This window comes from Bombina bombina, chromosome 2 (assembly GCF_027579735.1).
Source record: "Bombina bombina isolate aBomBom1 chromosome 2, aBomBom1.pri, whole genome shotgun sequence".
NCBI classification, from domain to species: Eukaryota; Metazoa; Chordata; class Amphibia; order Anura; family Bombinatoridae; genus Bombina; species Bombina bombina.
In genome coordinates this window covers 800,686,930-800,711,520 of record NC_069500.1, presented here as the reverse complement: position 1 = coordinate 800,711,520, position 24,591 = coordinate 800,686,930, and the positions used below count along the sequence as shown (strand labels likewise).

At 37.2% G+C, this 24,591-nt stretch overlaps 1 protein-coding gene across 2 annotated transcripts in view; it reads left to right on the top strand.

Moving 5' to 3' along the window:
* The first annotated feature begins 17,908 nt into the window (after positions 1–17,908).
* The window catches only part of LOC128649624 (PML-RARA-regulated adapter molecule 1), a 348,542-nt gene continuing 341,859 nt past the window's right edge, over positions 17,909–24,591 (top strand). For both annotated transcript variants that reach the window (XM_053702989.1, XM_053702988.1), the window contains exon 1: positions 17,909–18,042. In XM_053702989.1, coding sequence (XP_053558964.1) covers positions 18,040–18,042 — 3 coding nt within the window. In that variant the 5' untranslated portion in view covers positions 17,909–18,039. The remainder of the gene's footprint in view (positions 18,043–24,591) is intronic.

Sequence of the window (24,591 nt, the reverse complement as noted above, 5' to 3'; positions counted from 1 at the left end):
TAATTTGCAATCTGTTTTCTCCCCTTCCACTTATTCCTTAGGGAATAATTTGTATCATCCAGTTAGATTCAATTTATTTTTAGACCTAGGAGTGCTAGAAGTGTATACTTTCTCTTTCTTTGCTAAATATGAAAGAAAACATAATTAATGTAAGAACTTACCTGATAAATTAATTTCTTTCATAGTGGCAAGAGTCCATGAGACCCACATTTATTTTCTTTCATGTAATTAGCAAGAGTCCATGAGCTAGTGACGTATGGGATATACATTCCTACCAGGAGGGGCAAAGTTTCCCAAACCTCAAAATGCCTATAAATACACCCCTCACCACACCCACAATTCAGTTTTACAAACTTTGCCTCCGATGGAGGTGGTGAAGTAAGTTTGTGCTAGATTCTACGTTGATATGCGCTCCGCAGCAAGTTGGAGCCCGGTTTTCCTCTCAGCGTGCAGTGAATGTCAGAGGGATGTGAGGAGAGTATTGCCTATTTGAATGCAGTGATCTCCTTCTAAGGGGTCTATTTCATAGGTTCTCTGTTATCGGTCGTAGAGATTCATCTCTTACCTCCCTTTTCAGATCGACGATATACTCTTATATATACCATTACCTCTGCTGATTCTCGTTTCAGTACTGGTTTGGCTATCTGCTATATGTAGATGAGTGTCCTGGGGTAAGTAAGTCTTATTTTCTGTGACACTCCTAGCTATGGTTGGGCAGTTTGTTTATAAAGTTCTAAATATATGTATTCAAACATTTATTTGCCTTGACTCAGAATGTTCAACTTTCCTTATTTTTAGACAGTCAGTTTCATATTTGGGATAATGCATTTTAATTTAACATTTTTCTTACCTTAAAATTTGACTTTTTCCCTGTGGGCTGTTAGGCTCGCGGGGGCTGAAAATGCTTCATTTTATTGCGTCATTCTTGGCGCGGACTTTTTTGGCGCAAAAATTCTATTTCCGTTTCCGGCGTCATACGTGTCGCCGGAAGATGTGTCATTTTTTGACGTTATTTTGCGCCAAAAATGTCGGCGTTCCGGATGTGGCATCATTTTTGGCGCCAAAAAGCATTTAGGCTCCAAATAATGTGGGCGTCTTATTTGGCGCGAAAAAATATGGGCGTCACTTTTGTCTCCACATTATTTAAGTCTCATTTTTTATTGCTTCTGGTTGCTAGAAGCTTGTTCTTTGGCATTTTTTCCCATTCCTGAAACTGTCATTTAAGGAATTTGATCAATTTTGCTTTATATATATGTTGTTTTTTCTCTTACATATTGCAAGATGTCTCACGTTGCATCTGAGTCAGAAGATACTACAGGAAAATCGCTGTCAAGTGCTGAATCTACCAAAGCTAAGTGTATCTGCTGTAAACTTTTGGTAGCTATTCCTCCAGCTGTTGTTTGTATTGATTATCATGACAAACTTGTTAAAGCAGATAATATTTCCTTTAGTAAAGTACCATTGCCTGTTGCAGTTCCTTCAACATCTAAGGTGCAGAATGTTCCTGATAATATAAGAGATTTTGTTTCTGAATCCATAAAGAAGGCTATGTCTGTTATTTCTCCTTCTAGTAAACGTAAAAAATCTTTTAAAACTTCTCTCCCTACAGATGAATTTTTAACTGAACATCATCATTCTGATTCTGATGATTCCTCTGGTTCAGAGGATTCTGTCTCAGAGGTTGATGCTGATAAATCTTCATATTTATTTAAAATGGAATTTATTCGTTCTTTACTTAAAGAAGTACTAATTGCTTTAGAAATAGAGGATTCTGGTCCACTTGATACTAATTCTAAACGTTTAGATAAGGTATTTAAAGCTCCTGTGGTTATTCCAGAAGTTTTTCCTGTTCCTAATGCTATTTCTGCAGTAATTTCCAAAGAATGGGATAATTTGGGTAATTCATTTACTCCTTCTAAACGTTTTAAGCAATTATATCCTGTGCCGTCTGACAGATTAGAATTTTGGGACAAGATCCCTAAGGTTGATGGGGCTATTTCTACCCTTGCTAAACGTACTACTATTCCTACGTCAGATGGTACTTCGTTTAAGGATCCTCTAGATAGGAAAATTGAGTCCTTTCTAAGAAAAGCTTATCTGTGTTCAGGTAATCTTCTTAGACCTGCTATATCTTTGGCTGATGTTGCTGCAGCTTCAACTTTTTGGTTGGAAACTTTAGCGCAACAAGTAACACATCGTGATTCTCATGATATTATTATTCTTCTTCAGCATGCTAATAATTTTATCTGTGATGCCATTTTTGATATTATCAGAGTTGATGTCAGGTTTATGTCTCTAGCTATTTTAGCTAGAAGAGCTTTATGGCTTAAAACTTGGAATGCTGATATGGCTTCTAAATCAACTTTACTTTCCATTTCTTTCCAGGGTAACAAATTATTTGGTTCTCAGTTGGATTCCATTATTTCAACTGTTACTGGTGGGAAAGGAACTTTTTTACCACAGGATAAAAAATCTAAAGGTAAAAACAGGGCTAATAATCGTTTTCGTTCCTTTCGTTTCAACAAAGAACAAAAGCCTGATCCTTCATCCTCAGGAGCAGTTTCAGTTTGGAGACCATCTCCAGTCTGGAATAAATCCAAGCCAGCTAGAAAGGCAAAGCCTGCTTCTAAGTCCACATGAAGGTGCGGCCCTCATTCCAGCTCAGCTGGTAGGGGGCAGGTTACGTTTTTTCAAGGAAATTTGGATCAATTCTGTTCACAATCTTTGGATTCAGAGCATTGTTTCAGAAGGGTACAGAATTGGTTTCAAGTTGAGACCTCCTGCAAAGAGATTTTTTCTTTCCCGTGTCCCAGTAAATCCAGTAAAAGCTCAAGCATTTCTGAAATGTGTTTCAGATCTAGAGTTGACTGGAGTAATTATGCCAGTTCCAGTTCCGGAACAGGGGATGGGGTTTTATTCAAATCTCTTCATTGTACCAAAGAAGGAGAATTCTTTCAGACCAGTTCTGGATCTAAAATATTGAATCATTATGTAAGGATACCATCGTTCAAGATGGTAACTGTAAGGACTATCTTACCTTTTGTTCAGCAAGGGAATTATATGTCCACAATAGATTTACAGGATGCATATCTGCATATTCCGATTCATCCAGATCATTATCAGTTCCTGAGATTCTCGTTTCTGGACAAGCATTACCAGTTTGTGGCTCTGCCGTTTGGCCTAGCTACAGCTCCAAGAATTTTTACAAAGGTTCTCGGTGCCCTGCTGTCTGTAATCAGAGAACAGGGTATTGTGGTATTTCCTTATTTGGACGATATCTTGGTACTTGTTCAGTCTTTACATTTAGCAGAATCTCATACGAATCGACTTGTGTTGTTTCTTCAAGATCATGGTTGGAGGATCAATTTACCAAAAAATTCTTTGATTCCTCAGACAAGGGTAACCTTTCTGGGTTTCCAGATGGATTCAGTGTCCATGACTCTGTCTTTAACAGACAAGAGACGTCTAAAGTTGATTACAGCTTGTCGAAACCTTCAGTCACAATCATTCCCTTCGGTAGCCTTATGCATGGAAATTCTAGGTCTTATGACTGCTGCATCGGACGCAATCCCCTTTGCTCGTTTTCACATGCGACCTCTTCAGCTCTGTATGCTGAAGCAATGGTGCAAGGATTACACGAAGATATCTCAATTAATATCTTTAAAACCGATTGTTCGACACTCTCTAACATGGTGGACAGATCACCATCGTTTAATTCAGGGGGCTTCTTTTGTGCTTCCGACCTGGACTGTAATTTCAACAGATGCAAGTCTCACAGGTTGGGGAGCTGTGTGGGGATCTCTGACGGCACAAGGAGTTTGGGAATCTCAGGAGGTGAGATTACCGATCAATATTTTGGAACTCCGTGCAATTTTCAGAGCTCTTCAGTTTTGGCCTCTTCTGAAGAGAGAATCGTTCATTTGTTTTCAGACAGACAATGTCACAACTGTGGCATACATCAATCATCAAGGAGGGACTCACAGTCCTCTGGCTATGAAAGAAGTATCTCGAATTTTGGGTTGGGCGGAATCCAGCTCCTGTCTAATCTCTGCGGTTCATATCCCAGGTGTAGACAATTGGGAAGCGGATTATCTCAGTCGCCAAACGTTGCATCCGGGCGAATGGTCTCTTCACCCAGAGGTATTTCTTCAGATTGTTCAAATGTGGGAACTTCCAGAAATAGATCTGATGGCGTCCCATCTAAACAAGAAACTTCCCAGGTATCTGTCCAGATCCCGGGATCCTCAGGCGGAGGCAGTGGATGCATTATCACTTCCTTGGAAGTATCATCCTGCCTATATCTTTCTGCCTCTAGTTCTTCTTCCAAGAGTAATCTCCAAGATTCTGAAGGAATGCTCGTTTGTTCTGCTGGTAGCTCCGGCATGGCCTCACAGGTTTTGGTATGCGGATCTTGTCCGGATGGCCTCTTGCCAACCGTGGACTCTTCCGTTAAGACCAGACCTTCTGTCATAAGGTCCTTTTTTCCATCAGGATCTGAAATCCTTAAATTTAAAGGTATGGAGATTGAACGCTTGATTCTTGGTCAAAGAGGTTTCTCTGACTCTGTGATTAATACTATGTTACAGGCTCGTAAATCTGTATCTCGAGAGATATATTATAGAGTCTGGAAGACTTATATTTCTTGGTGTCTTTCTCATCATTTTTCCTGGCATTCTTTTAGATTACCGAGAATTTTACAGTTCCTTCAGGATGGTTTAGATAAGGGTTTGTCCGCAAGTTCTTTGAAAGGACAAATCTCTGCTCTTTCTGTTCTTTTTCACAGAAAGATTGCTATTCTTCCTGATATTCATTGTTTTGTACAAGCTTTGGTTCGTATAAAACCTGTCATTAAGTCAATTTCTCCTCCTTGGAGTTTGAATTTGGTTCTGGGAGCTCTTCAAGCTTCTCCGTTTGAACCTATGCATTCATTGGACATTAAATTACTTTCTTGGAAAGTTTTGTTCCTTTTGGCCATCTCTTCTGCCAGAAGAGTTTCTGAATTATCTGCTCTTTCTTGTGAGTCTCCTTTTCTGATTTTTCATCAGGATAAGGCGGTGTTGCGAACTTCTTTTGAATTTTTACCTAAAGTTGTGAATTCCAACAACATTAGTAGAGAAATTGTGGTTCCTTCATTATGTCCTAATCCTAAGAATTCTAAGGAGAAATCGTTGCATTCTTTGGATGTTGTTAGAGCTTTGAAATATTATGTTGAAGCTACAAAATCTTTTCGTAAGACTTCTAGTCTATTTGTTATCTTTTCCGGTTCTAGAAAAGGCCAGAAAGCTTCTGCCATTTCTTTGGCATCTTGGTTGAAATCTTTAATTCATCTTGCCTATGTTGAGTCGGGTAAAACTCCGCCTCAGAGAATTACAGCTCATTCTACTAGGTCAGTTTCTACTTCCTGGGCGTTTAGGAATGAAGCTTCGGTTGACCAGATCTGCAAAGCAGCAACTTGGTCCTCTTTGCATACTTTTACTAAATTCTACCATTTTGATGTATTTTCTTCTTCTGAAGCAGTTTTTGGTAGAAAAGCACTTCAGGCAGCGGTTTCAGTTTGAATCTTCTGCTTATGTTTTTCGTTAAACTTTATTTTGGGTGTGGATTCTTTTCAGCAGGAATTGGCTGTCTTTATTTTATCCCTCCCTCTCTAGTGACTCTTGTGTGGAAAGATCCACATCTTGGGTAGTCATTATCCCATACGTCACTAGCTCATGGACTCTTGCTAATTACATGAAAGAAAACATAATTTATGTAAGAACTTACCTGATAAATTCATTTCTTTCATATTAGCAAGAGTCCATGAGGCCCGCCCTTTTTTGTGGTGGTTATGATTTTGTATAAAGCACAATTATTCCAATTCCTTATTTTATATGCTTTCACACTTTTTTATCACCCCACTTCTTGGCTATTCGTTAAACTGAATTGTGGGTGTGGTGAGGGGTGTATTTATAGGCATTTTGAGGTTTGGGAAACTTTGCCCCTCCTGGTAGGAATGTATATCCCATACATCACTAGCTCATGGACTCTTGCTAATATGAAAGAAATGAATTTATCAGGTAAGTTCTTACATAAATTATGTTTTTTGTGGTTATGATTTTTTTGTATAAAGCACATTATTTTTTCCAGTTCCTCTTTTTTGTATGCTTTTTACTCCTTTTTTACACCTCACTTCTTGGCTATACGTTAAACTGAGGTATGAGCAAGGTGGGAGATGTATTTATAGGCATTTTGAGGTTTGGGAAACTTTGCCCCCTCCAGGTAGGAATGTAAATCCCATATGTCACTAGCTCATGGACTCTTGAAACTATGAAATAAATGAATTTATCAGGTAAGTTCTTGCATAAATTATGTTTTAATGTGATGTTTCGGGGTGTTGAAACGTCACATGAAAGAGTTATATTGCAAAGACCAGTAAAGGCCACTTTCCTCTCATACACTATGTTAAGTGGGGTCTGGAGGATTATTGGATGATATATATATATATATATATATATATATATATATATATATATATATATATATATATATATATATATATATACAGTACTGTGCAAAAGTCTTAAACCACCATCAGCTTTGTTGTTTTAGCAAAGTTTTATTGACCATCCATATTTATTTTTTCGGTCTCTTTTTTAAGATACAAACAGAAAATACAGGAAATATGTACACAAAATGGCTTCTTCAGTCAAAAGTCAGTATTTAGTGTGACCTCCTTTGGCACTAAGCACATCTTCTGGTATATTATACCAGGCTTCTTTCAGCAGTTTTTTCTTTAGATTTAGGTTGTCTTTTATTTATTTTTCTGTCCAGTGCATCTATAATATTCAGGTCTGGACTCTTTGGAGGCCAGTCCATGATTTTCAGTGTTTTAGCAGCTGTTTTTCTCTTCAAATATGATTTCACTGCATTAGCAGTGTGCTTGGGATTATTATCATGCTGAAAAATAACACCATTCCAAATCAGTTGCTTTCCAGAAGGAATGTCATGATGAATTAATATCTGCCTGTACTTTTCAGCATCAATTTGGACAATATCGCCAACACCACTGGCAGAAATGCAGCTCCAAACCATGACAGACCCTCCACCATGTTTCACTGAGGGCAGCAAGCACTCACTCTTCCATCTCTCTCCAACTCTTCTTCTTACATATTGTCGACAATTGGACCCAAACATTTCAAACTTGGATTTGAAATTCCATAATACTCTTTTCCACTGATCTTCATTCAAATCTGAGCTTTATAGCATATCTTAGCCTTTTCACCCTGTTCCCCTTCTGAAAAAGTGGTTTCTTGGCTGCTACCCTTCCATAAATACCATTCCTGATCAAGCTTCTTCAGACTGTAGAAGGGTTGACTTGGCATCCTGATGAAGCTGCCAGATGCTGAGCTAGGTCCTTGCTGGACTTCTTCCGGTCTCTCAAAGTATAAACTCTGATGAACTTCTCATAAGATTTTGAATGTTTTTCATGACCTTCCAGTCCTTTATTTGTCCTTGACCTCTCCTGATTCTCCAAATTTTTGAATACGACATCTTAAGTATAAAGTTTGTTTGCTGACTTCCCTTTGAGAGTGGCCTTGCTGATGCAAACGTATGATTTTATTTCTGTCAAATTCTGTGATCTTTGGCATTTTAATGGAAAGATGTGTTTTGAAAGCTGGTCTTATAAACAAGCTTCCAATGAATTGAACTCATACCCCGGATAGATTACATATTGTGTGTACGTGCGCAAAAATGAGCGTCACCAATTTTTAGTCTAATCGAGCAATCACATAGCACAGCAGACAAGGTACCACCTATATTTTACATGCTGTGGCAATTTTTTACTCCCATAAAACTAAAGATAGAACTGGTGTTGCCAGTCAGTATCACATATGCAGTGTAAGGACTTTATGCAAGCAGAATGGAGATATTATACTCTAATTTTCAGCTCACCACACATAGGCAGGTGCAGCACCGTAACTCCCTGGAAGCCTTAACAAAAACCTATGCATGCGCATATCAACCCAAAACCACCATCCCCCCACATCTGCAATCACTAATATATAGTTTTATCCCCTAAATCGCCTAATAAACCTATTACCCCTAATACACCCCCACAATGCAAAGTATCTAATTAAACTATAACCACTAATCTGCCATTTCCTCACAATGCAAAGTATCTAATTAAACTATTAACCCCTAATCTGCCATTCCCCCATATCACAAACTATCTAATAAACATATTAACCCCATATCCGCTATTTCCCACAACATAAAGTATTAAACTAAAAACAAAGCTCCCTAACCGAACACCCCCTAACTTAACCCCAAATAAAATACACTCAAGATAAAATTAAACATATACTAACTACTTAAAAAAAAAAAAAAAGTAAAAAAAAAAAAAAACTTAAATTACAATAAAAACTAACATAACAGAAAATAAAAAAAACCTAAAATTACTAAAAATAAGAAATCATAACATTGCAAATACAATCAAAGACAAATCAGCCAATAGGATGTAAGCAGCTTTCTTCCTCTTGCTGATTTGAATTTGTCAGCCCATATAAAAGGAGTATCCTGTGCATTCAATCTTCAGTGTGCGGCTAGATACTGCATGAAGAGGACCTCCATGTGGCCTGGAAGAAGATGCGGAACAACCGCTGCAGAAGACCTTGCCAGCACTCCCTCCACCACTGAGAGAAGATAGTCCCGCGATGGATGTAGATCTTTGCTGCTGGGATGAAGATGGATCACTGGACTCCATCAATGGTGAGGTACCAAATTTGTTTTTTTCAAGATTATGACTTTTTTATTTTTCGGGGCAATGGGCAGATTCGTTTTTTTTATTTTTGGGGGTTGTAATGTTAGCAGGTAATTAGTTTTTTTTATTTGCACAAGAGCTGTTAACTTTGTATTGTATTGGGTACTTGTAAAGAGCGCGGCTAATCACCTGTAAGGGTTTCAAGGCGCTGCTCATTTTATCAACCTTGGAAGATGAAAGGGCTGAGTGGACCTCGCTGGGGATCGAACCTGCAACCCATGAGTTGCTACAAACGCTCAGCTACAGCATGCAGAGCTATCTGTCCGGCATCTTTAGGGTATTGCCCTACAAAAGGGTTCTTTTAAAGGGCTATAGGTAGTTTATTTCTAGATAGATTTATTTTTGGGGGGAATGGTTTTTATTTTGGGGGCTATTAGAATAGGAATATTTTTTTTATTTTGGGATAATTTTGTTTGTTTTTATTTGGTAATTTTGTAATCCTAGCTTTCTTCATATATTAGCAAGAGTCCATGAGCTATGACGTATGGATATACATTCCTACCAGGAGGGGCAAAGTTTCCCAAACCTCAAAATGCCTATAAATACACCCCTCACCACACCCACAAGTTCAGTTTTACAAACTTTGCCTCCGATGGAGGTGGTGAAGTAAGTTTTGTGCTAGATGCTACGTTGATATTGCGCTCCGCAGCAAGTTTGGAGCCCGGTTTTCCTCTCAGCGTGCAGTGAATGTCAGAGGGATGTGAGAAGAGTATTGCCTATTTGAATGCAGAGATCTCCTTCTACGGGGTCCTATTTCATAGGTTCTCTTTATCGGTCGTAGAGATTCATCTCTTTACCTCCCTTTTCAGATCGACGATATACTCTTATATATACCATTACCTCTGCTGATTCTCGTTTCAGTACTGGTTTGGTTATCTGCAATATGTAGGATGAGTGTCCTGGGGTAAGTAAGTCTTATTTTCTGTGACACTCTATAGATATGTTGGGCACTTTGTTTAAAAGTTTTAAATATATGTATTCAATCATTTTATTTTGCCTTGACTCAGAATATTCAACTTTCCTTATTTTCAGACAGTCAGTTTCATATTGGGGATAATGCATTTTTTGATTTATTCATTTTTTTCTTACCTTCAAAAATTTGACTCTTCCCGTGTGGCTATTAGGCTCGCGGGGGCTTGAAATGCCTCTTTTATTACGTCATTTTGGCGCAGACTTTTTTGGCGCAAAATTCTATTTCCGTTTCCGGCGTCAATACGTGTCGCCGTGAAGTTACGTCATTTTTTTGACGTTATTTTCGCGCCAAAAATGTCGGCGTTTCCGGATATGGCGTCATTTTGGCGCTAAAAGCATTTAGGCGCCAAATAATATGGGGCGTCGCTTTAGTCTCCTCAATTATTTCAGTCTCATTTTTTATTGCTTCTTGTTGCTAGAGGGCTTGTTCTTGGCATTTTTTCCCATTCCTGAAACTGTCCATTTAAGGAATTTGTTCAATTTTGCTTTATATATATGGTTGTTTTTTCTCTTACATATTGCAAGATGTCTCACGTTGCATCTGAGTCAGAAGATACTACAGGAAAACGCTGTCGAGTACTGAATCTACCAAAGCTGAAGTGCATCTGCTGTAAACTTTTGGTAGCCATTCTCCAGCTTGGTTGTTTGTAATTGATTGTCATGACAAACTTGTTAAAGCAGATAATATTTCCTTTAGTAAAGTGCCATTGCCTGTTGCAGTTCCTTCAACATCTAAGGTGCAGAATGTTCCTGATAAGATATAAGAGATTTTGTTTCTGAATCCATAAAGAAGGCTATGTCTGTTATTTCTCCTTCTAGTAAACGTAAAAAATCTTTAAAACTTCTCTCCCTACAGATGAATTTTTAAATGAACATCATCATTCTGATTCTGATGATTCCTCTGGTTCAGAGGATTCTGTCTCAGAGGTTGATGCTGATAAATCTTCATATTTATTTAAAATGGAATTTAATTCGTTCTTTACTTAAAGAAGTACTAATTGCTTAGAAATTAGAGGATTCTGGTCCTCCTGATACTAATTCTAAACGTTTGGATAAGGTATTTAAAGCTCCTGTGGTTATTCCAGAAGTTTTTCCTGTTCCTAATGCTATTTCTGCAGTAATTTCCAAAGAATGGGATAAATTGGGTAATTCATTTACTCCTTCTAAACGTTTTTAAGCATTTATATCCTGTGCCGTCTGACAGATTGGAATTTTGGGACAAAATCCCTAAAGTTGATGGGGCTATTTCTACCCTTGCTAAACGTACTACTATTCCTACGTCAGATGGTACTTCGGTTTAAGGATCCTCTAGATAGGAAAATTGAGTCCTTTCTAAGAAAAGCTTATCTGTGTTCAGGTAATCTTCTTAGACCTGCTATATCTTTGGCTGATGTTGCTGCAGCTTCAACTTTTAGGGTTGGAAACTTTAGCGCAACAAGTAACACATCGTGATTCTCATGATATTATTATTCTTCTACAGCATGCTAATAATTTTATCTGTGATGCCATTTTTGATATTATCAGAGTTGATGTCAGGTTTATGTCTCTAGCTATTTTAGCTAGAAGAGCTTTATGGCTTAAAACTTGGAATGCTGATATGGCTTCTAAATCAACTTTACTTTCTATTTCTTTCCAGGGTAACAAATTATTTGGTTCTCAGTTGGATTCCATCATTTCAACTGTTACTGGTGGGAAAGGAACTTTTTTACCACAGGATAAAAAATCTAAAGGTAAAAGTAGGGCTAATAATCGTTTTCGTTCCTTTCGTTTCACAAAGAACAAAGCCTGATCCTTCATCCTCAGGAGCAGGTTTCAGTTTGGAAACCATCTCCAGTCTGGAATAAATCCAAGCCAGCTAGAAAGGCAAAGCCTGCTTCTATGTCCACATGAAGGTGCGGCCCTCATTCCAGCTCAGCTGGTAGGGGCAGGTTACGTTTTTTCAAAGAAATTTGGATCAATTCTGTTCACAATCTTTGGATTCAGAACATTGTTTCGGAAGGGTACAGGATTGGTTTCAAGATGAGACCTCCTGCAAAGAGATTTTTTCTTTCCCATGTCCCAGTAAATCCAGTAAAAGCTCAAGCATTTCTGAAATGTGTTTCAGATCTAGAGTTGACTGGAGTAATTATGCCAGTTCCAGTTCTGGAACAGGGGATGGGGTTTTATTCAAATCTCTTCATTGTACCAAAGAAGGAGAACTCCTTCAGACCAGTTCTGGATCTAAAAAATATTGAATCGTTATGTACGAATACCAACGTTCAAAATGGTAACTGTAAGGACTATCTTGCCTTTTGTTCAGCAAGGGAATTATATGTCCACAATAGATTTACAGGATGCATATCTGCATATTCCGATTCATCCAGATCATTATCAGTTCCTGAGATTCTCTTTTCTGGACAAGCATTACCAGTTTGTGGCTCTGCCGTTTGGTCTAGCGACAGCTCCAAGAATTTTTTCAAAGGTTCTCGGTGCCCTTCTGTCTGTAATCAGAGAACAGGGTATTGTGGTATTTCCTTATTTGGACGATATCTTGGTACTTGTTCAGTCTTTACATTTAGCAGAATCTCATACGAATCGACTTGTGTTGTTTCTTCAAGATCATGGTTGGAGGATCAATTTACCAAAAAGTTCTTTGATTCCTCAGACAAGGGTAACCTTTCTGGGTTTCCAGATGGATTCAGTGTCCATGACTCTGTCTTTAACAGACAAGAGACGTCTAAAATTGATTGCAGCTTGTCGAAACCTTCAGTCACAATCATTCCCTTCGGTAGCCTTATGCATGAAATTCTAGGTCTTATGACTGCTGCATCGGACGCGATCCCCTTTGCTCGTTTTCACATGCGACCTCTTCAGCTCTGTATGCTGAAGCAATGGTGCAAGGATTACACGAAGATATCTCAAACAATATCTTAAAACCGATTGTTCGACACTCTCTAACATGGTGGACAGATCACCATCGTTTAATTCAGGGGCCTTCTTTTGTGCTTCCGACCTGGACTGTAATTTCAACAGATGCAAGTCTCACAGGTTGGGGGAGCTGTGTGGGGATCTCTGACGGCACAAGGAGTTTGGGAATCTCAGGAGTGAGATTACCGATCAATATTTTGGAACTCCGTGCAATTTTCAGAGCTCTTCAGTTTTGGCCTCTTCTGAAGAGAGAATCGTTCATTTGTTTTCAGACATACAATGTCACAACTGTGGCATACATCAATCATCAAGGAGGGACTCACAGTCCTCTGGCTATGAAAGAAGTATCTCGAATTTGGTTTGGGCGGAATCCAGCTCCTGTCTAATCTCTGCGGTTCATATCCCAGGTATAGACAATTGGGAAGCGGATTATCTCAGTCGCCAAACGTTGCATCCGGGCGAATGGTCTCTTCACCCAGAGGTATTTCTTCAGATTGTTCAAATGTGGGGAACTTCCAGAAATAGATCTGATGGCGTCCCATCTAAACAAGAAACTTCCCAGGTATCTGTCCAGATCCCGGGATCCTCAGGCGGAGGCAGTGGATGCATTATCACTTCCTTGGAAGTATCATCCTGCCTATATCTTTCCGCCTCTAGTTCTTCTTCCAAGAGTAATCTCCAAGATTCTGAAGGAATGCTCGTTTGTTCTGCTGGTAGCTCCGGCATGGCCTCACAGGTTTTGGTATGCGGATCTTGTCCGGATGGCCTCTTGCCAACCGTGGACTCTTCCGTTAAGACCAGACCTTCTGTCACAAGGTCCCTTTTTCCATCAGGATCTGAAATCCTTAAATTTAAAGGTATGGAGATTGAACGCTTGATTCTTGGTCAAAGAGGTTTCTCTGACTCTGTCATTAATACTATGTTACAGGCTCGTAAATCTGTATCTCGAGAGATATATTATAGAGTCTGGAAGACTTATATTTCTTGGTGTCTTTCTCATCATTTTTCTTGGCATTCTTTTAGAATACCGAGAATTTTACAGTTTCTTCAGGATGGTTTAGATAAGGGTTTGTCCGCAAATTCTTTGAAAGGACAAATCTCTGCTCTTTCAGTTCTTTTTCATAGAAAGATTGCTATTCTTCCTGATATTCATTGTTTTGTACAAGCTTTGGTACGTATAAAACCTGTCATTAAGTCAATTTCTCCTCCTTGGAGTTTGAATTTGGTTCTGGGAGCTCTTCAAGCTTCTCCGTTTGAACCTATGCATTCATTGGACATTAAATTACTTTCTTGGAAAGTTTTGTTCCTTTTGGCCATCTCTTCTGCCAGAAGAGTTTCTGAATTATCTGCTCTTTCTTGTGAGTCTCCTTTTCTGATTTTTCATCAGGATAAGGCGGTGTTGCGAACTTCTTTTGAATTTTTACCTAAAGTTGTGAATTCCAACAACATTAGTAGGGAAATTGTGGTTCCTTCATTATGTCCTAATCCTAAGAATTCTAAGGAGAAATCGTTGCATTCTTTGGATGTTGTTAGAGCTTTGAAATATTATGTTGAAGCTACGAAATCTTTCCGTAAGACTTCTAGTCTATTTGTTATCTTTCCGGTTCTAGAAAAGGCCAGAAAGCTTCTGCCATTTCTTTGGCATCTTGGTTGAAATCTTTAATTCATCTTGCCTATGTTGAGTCGGGTAAAACTCCGCCTCAGAGAATTACAGCTCATTCTACTAGGTTCAGTTTCTACTTCCTGGGCGTTTAGGAATGAAGCTTCGGTTGACCAGATCTGCAAAGCAGCAACTTGGTCCTCTTTGCATACTTTTACTAAATTCTACCATTTTGATGTATTTTCTTCTTCTGAAGCAGTTTTTGGTAGAAAAGTACTTCAGGTCAGCGGTTTCAGTTTGAATCTTCTGCTTATGTTTTTCGTTAAACTTTATTTTGGGTGTGGATTATTTTCAGCAGGAATTGGCTGTCTTTATTTTATCCCTCCCTCTCTAGTGACTCTTGTGTGGAAAGATCCACATCTTGGGTAGGCATTATCCATTACTCACTAGCTCATGGACTCTTGCTAATTACATGAAAGAAAACATAATTTATGTATGAACTTACCTGATAAATTCATTTCTTTCATATTAGCAAGAGTCATGAGGCCCACCCTTTTTTTGTGGTGGTTATGATTTTGTATAAAAGCACAATTATTCCAATTCCTTATTTTATATGCTTTCGCAGCTTTTTTATCACCCCACTTCTTGGCTATTCGTTAAACTGAATTGTGGTGTGTGGTGAGGGGTTTGTTGATTTATTAGGCATTTGAGGTTTGGGAAACTTTGCCCCTCCTGGTAGGAATGTATATCCATACGTCACTAGCTCATGGACTCTTGCTAATATGAAAGAAATGAATTTATCAGGTAAGGTTCTTACATAAATTATGTTTTTTTAATTTTTGTAATTTTAGTATTTTTTTGTAATGGTAAATAATAATAATAAAAGTTTGGGGGTATTAGGTTAGGGGGCTTAGTTTTTAGTTTAATACTTTGCATTGTGGGTTTGCGGATTAGGGGTTAATAGGTTTATTAGGAAGTTTGTGTTGTGGTGGGATGGTGGATTAGGTGTTAATAGGTTTATTAGGTAGTTTGCATTGTGGAGGGATGACGGATTAGTGGTTAATAGTTTAATTAGATACTTTGCGCTGTGGGGGGTGGCGGATTAGGGGTTAATAGGTTTATTAGGCATTTTGCTTTGTGTTGGAATGCGGATTAGGTAGGGGTTATTTGGTTTATTTGGTAGTTTGCAAAGTGGGGGGATGGCGGTTTAGGGGTTAAAACATTTTATTAGTGATTGCGATGTGGGGGGATGGTGGTTTAAGGGTTAATATGTTTATTTAGTAGTTGTGATGTGGGGGGGTGGCGGTTTAGTGGTTTTGAATGGCGTTTTGACGTGTCGGTTTATTTATTTTTTATCTAGTTAGATTTTTACATTTGAATTCATAATTTAAAAATAAATACTCTTTATTTTTTAGTTAATATGTTTATTTAGTAGTTGTGATGTGGGGGGATTGCTTTTTAGTGTTTTTGAATGGCGTTTTGATGTGTTGGTTTATTTCTTTTTTATCTGTTTAGATTTTTACATGTGAATTCATAATTAAAAAAATACTCTATTTTTTTAGTTATGCGTGCAATATACTGTCTTAAGTGACTGGCGACGCTAGAAATGTGTAGTGGTGCACATTTCTGACCGTCGCCAGTTTTTCCAACTTACACCAGTATATCATCTGGTGGCGCGTGTTATGTGAATCACCCAATGTACGAGCAAAGTGGGTTTCAGCAGTTGCGTTGAAAAATACACCACATATGTAATCTCGCCCACATGTGTATGTAATGCTCAAACATGTCTTTAACAAACCTCATTTTGACATTAAATAGTAGGGCAAATACAGGTGTAAGCAATGACATTAATTATGGGTTCTATTCCATTTAGGTTTAAAAGGGCCAGTTTCCAGCTATTGCTCAAGTGTAAGGGGAGGTCACACTAAATACTTGCCACTTTAGCCTATAGAAGCTGTTTTTCATTTTTTTTTTCCTTCAGTATTTTAATACTGCATACAAATATCATGTATTTTCTGGTTTCTAATAAAGAGACTGAGAAGTCTATGGGGGGTATACGTTTCCGCAATTGCGATATTCAAAGATCGGCTTTTTGCACCCATCGGGTTAGTGTGCAAGTGAAAACTTTTTACTGTCAACTTGTAATATGAGCGTCTCTGGACGTGCGTAAAAACTTTACTTTTAGCAAAGTTAGCACGGAAGTCTTTAATACTGCTCCACTTTTAAAGGGACAGTCAAATCCAAAATAAACTCATATGATTCAAATAGGGCATGTAGTTTTAAATATCTTTCCAATTTACTTTAATCACCAGTTTTGCTTTGTTCTCTTGGTATTCTTAGTTGAATGCTAAACCTAGGTAAGCTCATATGCTAATTTCTTAGACCTTGAAGACCGCCTCTGATCTGAATGCATTTTTGACAGTTTTTCACCACTAGAGGGCATTAGTTCATGTGTGTCATATAGATAACATTGAGCTCATGCACATGAAGTAACCCAGGAGTCAGCACTGATTGGCTAAAATGCAAGTCTGTCAAAAGAACTGAAATAAGGGGACAGTTTGAAGAGGCTTAGATACAAGGTAATCACAGAGTTAAAAAAGTATATAAATATAACTGTGTTGGTTTATGCAAAATTGGGGAATGGGTAATAAAGGGATTATCTATCTTTTAAACAATACAAATTCTGGTGTTGACTGTCCCTTTAATCTGGACCTAAGTGTTTTGATAAGGATATAAAGTGAACCTAACTAAACAGTTCATGGAAATGGCTCAGAAAGAGATTTTAATCACCAATTTAGCATCAAGATACATTTAAATTATTGCAATATTGTTGAAGGGACAGTAAACACCTTGTAGTTTTTAGACATGTCTGTTGTGTTGCTATAGAACATATCAATCAAGTTTTGTTTTTTGTTTTTTAAACAAATTAACATCCTTTTTACTGCAGTTATTTTTTCAGTAGCCAAACTCAGCCCACCATTTGCCTTATGTGGAAGAGCTGGACTTTAGTCTGCAGACAACAAGGTTAGCCACTGTCATGAAGTTAGTATAAAGAGGGAAATTTATCAAGCTGAGGTGGACATGGGGCGCATAGGAATCAATTTGTTAATTGCTGATATGATACAAGCCCCACTGGCACTCTGAGCAGCTGTAGTATTTACAATGTTGGTGCACTGAGACTATATAGCTATTCTTCACATGCACGTGTAGAGTGATACATTTTACTAGAACAATCTTCTATTCAAAGATGTTATTCATATATGTGCATTTAAACTTTGACCAGAATGTCTTTTTAAAGTAGAAAGTTTGATAAAAAAAAATGCATACTCTATCTGAATCATAAAAGACAAAATGTTGGGTTTCATGCCCCTTTAATTTTACTATTTAGGCATTTAATATTAAATTATTCTAGAATATATGTAGCGGTAAATCCCTTTAAGAAACATATTTCATTGCATTATACCAGAGTTTTGATTTTATAGATGAATATGGCTTTGTTCTTAGTAATTAAAATTCAGGTCATAAACTTCATTCAGATATAAACCACTTCAACTTCCTGATATTGCGTATGCTGTTTTGAAATAGTGTGACAGCTTCCTACAACACTGCGAAACATAGAACAACCCACAAGTTAAAAAAAAAAAATACATTGCAAAATGCTAGTTGCTGCATGTATGAAAATTCATTTAATGTTCCTTATTTTCAAAGACTTTTTATTCACCTGAAGTTGCAAAAGTGAACAGGAGAGATTTGTAACAGCATGGTGAGTTGCCTTTATTATTTGATTACTTTCAAGAGTTTAGCATATATTAACAATGTATGAAATATTCTCTTATTAAGGAGCTGAAAAAATCCTAAAAAGTTCTGTTCTGTGGTATTCTAGTTAACAACATATAATAATAATCATGAGACTTTTAATATTTAATATTTGTTGAAATAACAAGTTCCTACAATCTTAAAAACTATTCTAATTGTTAGGAAATATTACTTTTAATATTTGTCATGGATTATATTCTGTATATTCAATGTACATTCAAATTTATATTGCACTAAATGTGAACATAGTACAATATAAAACATAGGGAACATATGGTACATTGTGAATATTTTCATTGTTTTTAATTGACTCACCAGTTTTGCTATCATAACATACATTTGAAACCTGATGTAATTTGGTACCTTACACAACTCATTTTAATTGGAAATATATCATTTATGTGTGAATGCATTGTTTTTATTAATTAAGTGGTAAACATGTTTAGAGTTTTATTCCTTCCTTAACAATAGATGAATGTTATTAATGGAAATGTATTATTATCTGTTTTATTTTTGTCGTGTATAAGGAAATATGGATATCTAATCCCTCCCCCCCTCTTTCTTTGTAACAATGCTTGTTTATTTAATAAAAAGATTAGGGGAAATACTTTCTTAAAAAGACCCCTCTCTTTCCTTAGTTAAAAATATTAATTTATTTTCTTTGTAATATTCCTCACATTGGAATTGATGTTTAACTGATGTGTAGGCATAGGGGTTGGGAGTTACCATAATTTATATCAGACTTGCATTGATCATGTTACAATATAAGAACATAGAGAAGATAGTTAAAGTGACATTATAATAAAATCCTCTAATTCACTAGAGTATTTTAATAATATAACTCCCACAAAGGGGTAAAACACACAGATAAAGTACACTTTAGAGTGGTAATAAACATTCTGTACTGAGCTGGATGCAGCCAATGAGCCAATCAGGAGTGACATATGTGCATAGCAGCCAGTCATCAGGCAGTGTCTCTTTAAAACAGAAAATAGAAAGCGTATACATTATATCTAATGATAAATTAATAGAAGTCTCATAGTCACTACAGAACAATGAAAAACGTTTCTAGACAGTTATAAATAGATTTCTTCATTTTGGTGTAATTATGCTATTTGTGGGCTGAATATACTCCATTATGGGAGAAGATAATAATTTTGTGTATATTCATTTAATATTACTACACTGTTGGGTGTAAATATATTTATTCTTGAAGAAAACTTTCCTTTCAGTTATGCATATAATTATAATGTAATAATACATTTATGTTGAATCTAAATATTATGGGTCAGATTACAAGTGGCACATTATTTAGCACTTTTGCTTGCATGATAACACTGCTGGAAGCAAACTTTTAACGTGGGCGGGTTAGCGTATTACAAGTTGAAATTAAAATGTTTGCGCGCAAGCGCATCCTGGTGCTCACTAACTTTTGGACTTCAGATATTGCGAGTACGCTGTTAGGAAAAAAAAATAACACTTATCGCTCGTGCACTAACCCAACACCTTGTTAGACCTACAGTACTAAACCCAAAGGTAGTTATGCATATTTTACATTTCAATGTTCTTCACATAGAAGAATTTTTTTTTCTTTAAATATATATTTATATATACTTTTTTTAAAAAATATATCTATACCTACATATCTATATGAATATATAGGAATATATATATTTTATTATCCATATGAATGCATCTCCCAGATTCAAGTGAATTCCCACGTGAAATTGGAACCAATATTTCTATACATATAAGTAAATCTAAATGATTGTTAGAACCATAAACTTAAAGGGACAGTCAACACCATAATTTTTGTTGTTTTAAAAGATAGATAATCCCTTAATTACCCATTCCCCAGTTTTGCATAACCAACACAGTTATAATAATACACATTTTGCCTCTGTAATTACTTTGTATGTAAGCATCTGCAGACTGCCCCCTTATTTTAGTTCTTTTGACAGACGACTTGCATTTAAGCCAATCACTCCTCGGTAAATTCATGTGCATGAGATCAATGTTATCTATATGAAACACATGAACTAACGCCCGCTTGTGGTCATAATGCATTCAGCTTAGAGGCGGCCTTCAAGGTTTAATAAATTAGAATATGAACCGCCTAGATTTAGCTTCCAACTAAGAATACCAAGAGAACAAAATTGGTGATAAAAGTAAATTGGAAAGTTGTTTAAAATTACATGCCCTATCTGAATCATGAAAGTTTTTTTGGGACTTGACTGTCCCTTTAAACACATTACATATAAATACAACACTTAATATGTCCCGTTAAGACCTTATAGCATACTTCAAAAGGCACATATCGTCCATTGCTTATATTGCATTGTTAACCTCAATTATTCCAGGCAAGGTAAATTCATCATCCATTAAAACGACAAAATGCATTGGGATTGTCCATTCTGTATGTTTTGCAAAACAAAGCAGTTATATTCAAACTGTATTGAGCCAACTCCACAGCTCCTTTAAATGCTTTATCATCAATCAGAGCTGTTTTGCACTCTCTAGCATGCCCCGTCAACTGGGCTGTTAATAGGGGGTAATCTCCCACAGTTTTTCTAACCTTTACATCCAACTGCAATAAGTGCCAATTCTTTTTTAACATACCTCTCACATCTTCTCATTTATTATTGTATATGGTTATAAACCTTATTGCATGCTGTTTTTTTTAACCCTTTCATTATAAAGCAGATAATCTCTGCTTGTGTTTCTTGCTCTAAGCAAGGCTTTTTTTTTACACATTTCTTTGCATAACCTCTTGTGTAAAAACCTATCTTTCATACTTGTTGCATGCTTCTCAAATTTTGCAGTAGAGGAACAATTTTCTTGTAAGTCTTAGGATCTGGCCTATTATTATTATTATTATTATCAGGTATTTGTAGAGCGCCAACAGATTCCGCAGCGCTGTAAACATAGTCGATGTACAGGATAGCTTTTGTAGGGGTCAAGTGGGTAGAGGGCCCTGCCGAGAGTTTCACTGTTGCAGTCGGCTCTTATGAAGCGATCTGTAAACAGCTGGGCCCATAGGCTTACATTCTAAGGGGTTCAAGGGGAAAGCATTGGAGTTAGGAAAGGTTAGTGTTGGTTGTATGCATCCCTGAATAGTAGAGTTTTTAGGGAGTGCTTGAAGCTATTAAAACTAGGGGAGAGTCTTATGGAGCAAGGCAGGGAATTCCACAAGATGGGGGCCAGTCTGGAGAAGTCCTGTAAATGGGAATGTGAGGAAGTAACAAGAGAGGAGGAGAGGAGGAGATCCTGAGCTGATCGAAGGGGACGGGAGGGAGAGTATCTAGAGACAAGTTCTGAGATGTAGGGGGGAGCAGTGCAGTTGAGAGCTTTACATGTCAGGGTGAGGATTTTATGTTTAATCCTAGAGGCAAGAGGAAGCCAGTGAAGGGATTGGTAGAGAGGTGCAGCAGATGAAGAGCGACGAATAAGGAAGATGAGCCTGGCCTACAGGAATACCCTTTATCAGTGCTGGTGGGTGTGAGCTTCAGGCCTCCAGAATACTATTTGTTGCTGTCTGTTTTCTGTAATTTTCAGTCATAATTACTTCTCCCTCCTTCATGATTCTTATATCTAAAAATGGCAAATCTGTTAGGCTTGTTTCTAAAGTCAGAAAAATGTTTCTTTTGTTATTGTTAAGGTCAGAGACAAACTTTCTGAGTATTTCTTCTGGACCATCCCAGAGTACCAGAATATCGTCAACATACCTATCCCACAATAAGACATGCTGATCACACATTTCCCATGCTCCTAGGTGGAGACAAGCATAGGTTGGAGTGCAAACCGCCACCATAGCAGTACCTCTGATCTGCCTGTATATTTTATTGTCAAAAGAAGAAACATTATTCTCAAGAATACATTTCCTTAATATGATTACAAAGTCATTATGTTTATCAAACTTCCTGTCCCTGGTATCTAAAAAAAGGACCTTATCTCTCTAATACCTACCTTGTGGGGAATCAAGGAATATAAACTTTCAACATCTAGGGATGCTAAGATGGTATTATCTGAAACTCTTATTCCATCTAACTTTTTCAACAAATCTGCAGTATCTTTGATATTAGAGGGGAGGGTGGACAAAAAGGGGCACAGTATGAAGTCCACATATTGGCTTATTTTCTCAGTGGCACTCACTATGCCCGAGACAATGGGCCTCCCGGGGGAGTTTTCATGTTTTTATGTAATTTTGGGATTATATTAAAAACTGTTAAAACAGGAAATTTAGGGTACAGATAAATAAATTCTTGATTAAATATTAGCCCTTCTCTCCTAGCTTCATTCAAAATCTTGAATAATTCATTCTGGATTTTAGATAGTTGATTGCCTGTTGGTTTTTCATATTGGTCTCTCATACCTAACTGGCATATCACCTCCATGATGTAATATGTTTCATCCTATAGCACTAGGTTTCCACCCTTGTCCGCTGACTTAATTATCAGGTTTGTGGCCCTCAAGAGCTCATTTAGGGCCTTTCTTTCACTTTTTGTAAAGTTGTCCCTGTTATCAGTGTCAATCTGCAAAGTTTCTATTTCTTTCTCAATTGCTTTGACAAACAGATTGACCACTGGTACCTGGGACAAAATTGGCATAAAAGAAGACTTGAGTTTAAAGGGAGAATTGATAGCCTGAGATATTTTACTTTCAGAATCTTGTTTTATTCCTTCTCTTAGGAGTGTCTCTAAGACTTTGTTTCTTTGTCTTCCTTATTTAATTCTTTACTTTCATCAAGAGTTTTGCCCATTATCTGAGAAAGAACAAGTTTTCTGGCAAATAGATAGAGATCCTTAATGACCTTAAACTTATCCATTTGGTTCATGGGACAATAGGACAAACCTCTTTTCAAAACTGAAATGTGTGCCTGATTTAAGCTAAAAGAAGAAAGTTTGACTATCTGTAATTGTTCATCCGCATGTTTACCTAATATCCCCTGCAAAACCTCCTCCTGGACCTCCCCCTGTTTATAAACCTGTCCTTCATCTGGTAGGTTTGTCTCCCTCCTTGTTGTCTCGTGGGGTACCTCCTCTCTTCTAAGGCTGTATTTGTTCTGTCTCTTCCTCTTTCTGTCCCCTCTCATCCTCCCCATCCTCTATATGTCTCTTTTGAAAATTTTAATGTTGTGTTCTATTCACTCCTTCACCTTCTGAGTCGGAGTAAATGTTTGCCGATATCAACAGAATTTGCTGATTGCTGCGAGTTGCTATTAGCTACTGCTTTGGATTCAACTTACAACATATAACTGTTTCTTTATACAGATACGCATCCTGCAGTGCACCTGGATGTACATATTGATAATACAGAGTTGCGATTTTCTGTGTCAATGTTGCACTTTTGATGCCTTTGGGATTCATTAGCAGCTGTGTGCTTTGCACTCGTATGAACTGGTATATACTTGTGTACAAATGAAAATAACAGAACTTTGAGCTTCCACATTACATTCCTTTAGTGGATTAACCAGTTCTGTTACTTATCACCCTTGATAACATCTCAGCTTAAGTATGATACGTATATAGCAACGACTTGATTTGCTTCTTATGAAGTCATATTCTGTGTAAGTCCGATGTCTTTATAGCTTCTCAGGAAACTACAAAGATCCTCATCCTAAATCATGACAAAGTGCCCTTCTAATTGTTCAGGGTTGTCCTCTATTGGAGGTGTTGGAGGTTGCTTTTTTGAGTAGCTATCTTTACATGGCTTTGTGTCTGTCAATACAGATATTTTCTGTTTATGCATCCTTGTAATGTAGGAGACGTCTCCACTATTATTCACTGTTTTGATTTGGTTGACGGGTTTTTGCGGGCCACACACTTATCAGATTGATTTTTTTTATCTATCTGAATAATAAACACATATACTACATTTTTGCATTGTTGTACTGTTTGCATTTTTGAGTGCTGAATTCCCTTTCTTTTGAAATGAGAATAACTATCTTAAATTATTTGTCTTTATAATATATAAGTTATCTAGCCCTTCAATTTTAGATGTAATTGAATTTATGTTGGATATATTTCCATAATAGGGGCCTAAGATTCTAAAGCCCTCTGGTCTGGTGAGATTCTATAAGATGCCTCGTCAGTTTTACAAAACCATTTTAAGGATTGTTTTAAAGTAGACATGTGCATTTGTTTAGTAACAAATGCACATTCATTAACAAAACACGGATAATTGTCTATTTTTTAATAAGAAGAATATCCGAAAGAATGCAGCACAAAATTTAAAGAAAATAAAGGAATAATGCTGAAAATTAAGGAATAATTCGCTGAATTTGTTTCCTTTAAATAAGTAAAAATACTTACCTAAGTTAGTTGGAGAGCCGCACTAACCTGCTCTTCTTCTTCACAGAGCCGGCCCAGCTAACAGGAGGCTTAGAGCAAAAAATTTAGTTTAGTGCAGGCCCCCTGGGCGCTGCTTTGCTAAGTCTCCTGTTAGCGCATGGAACATGTACATTTATTCAATAAAAATTATTGTAAATGTTCCACAA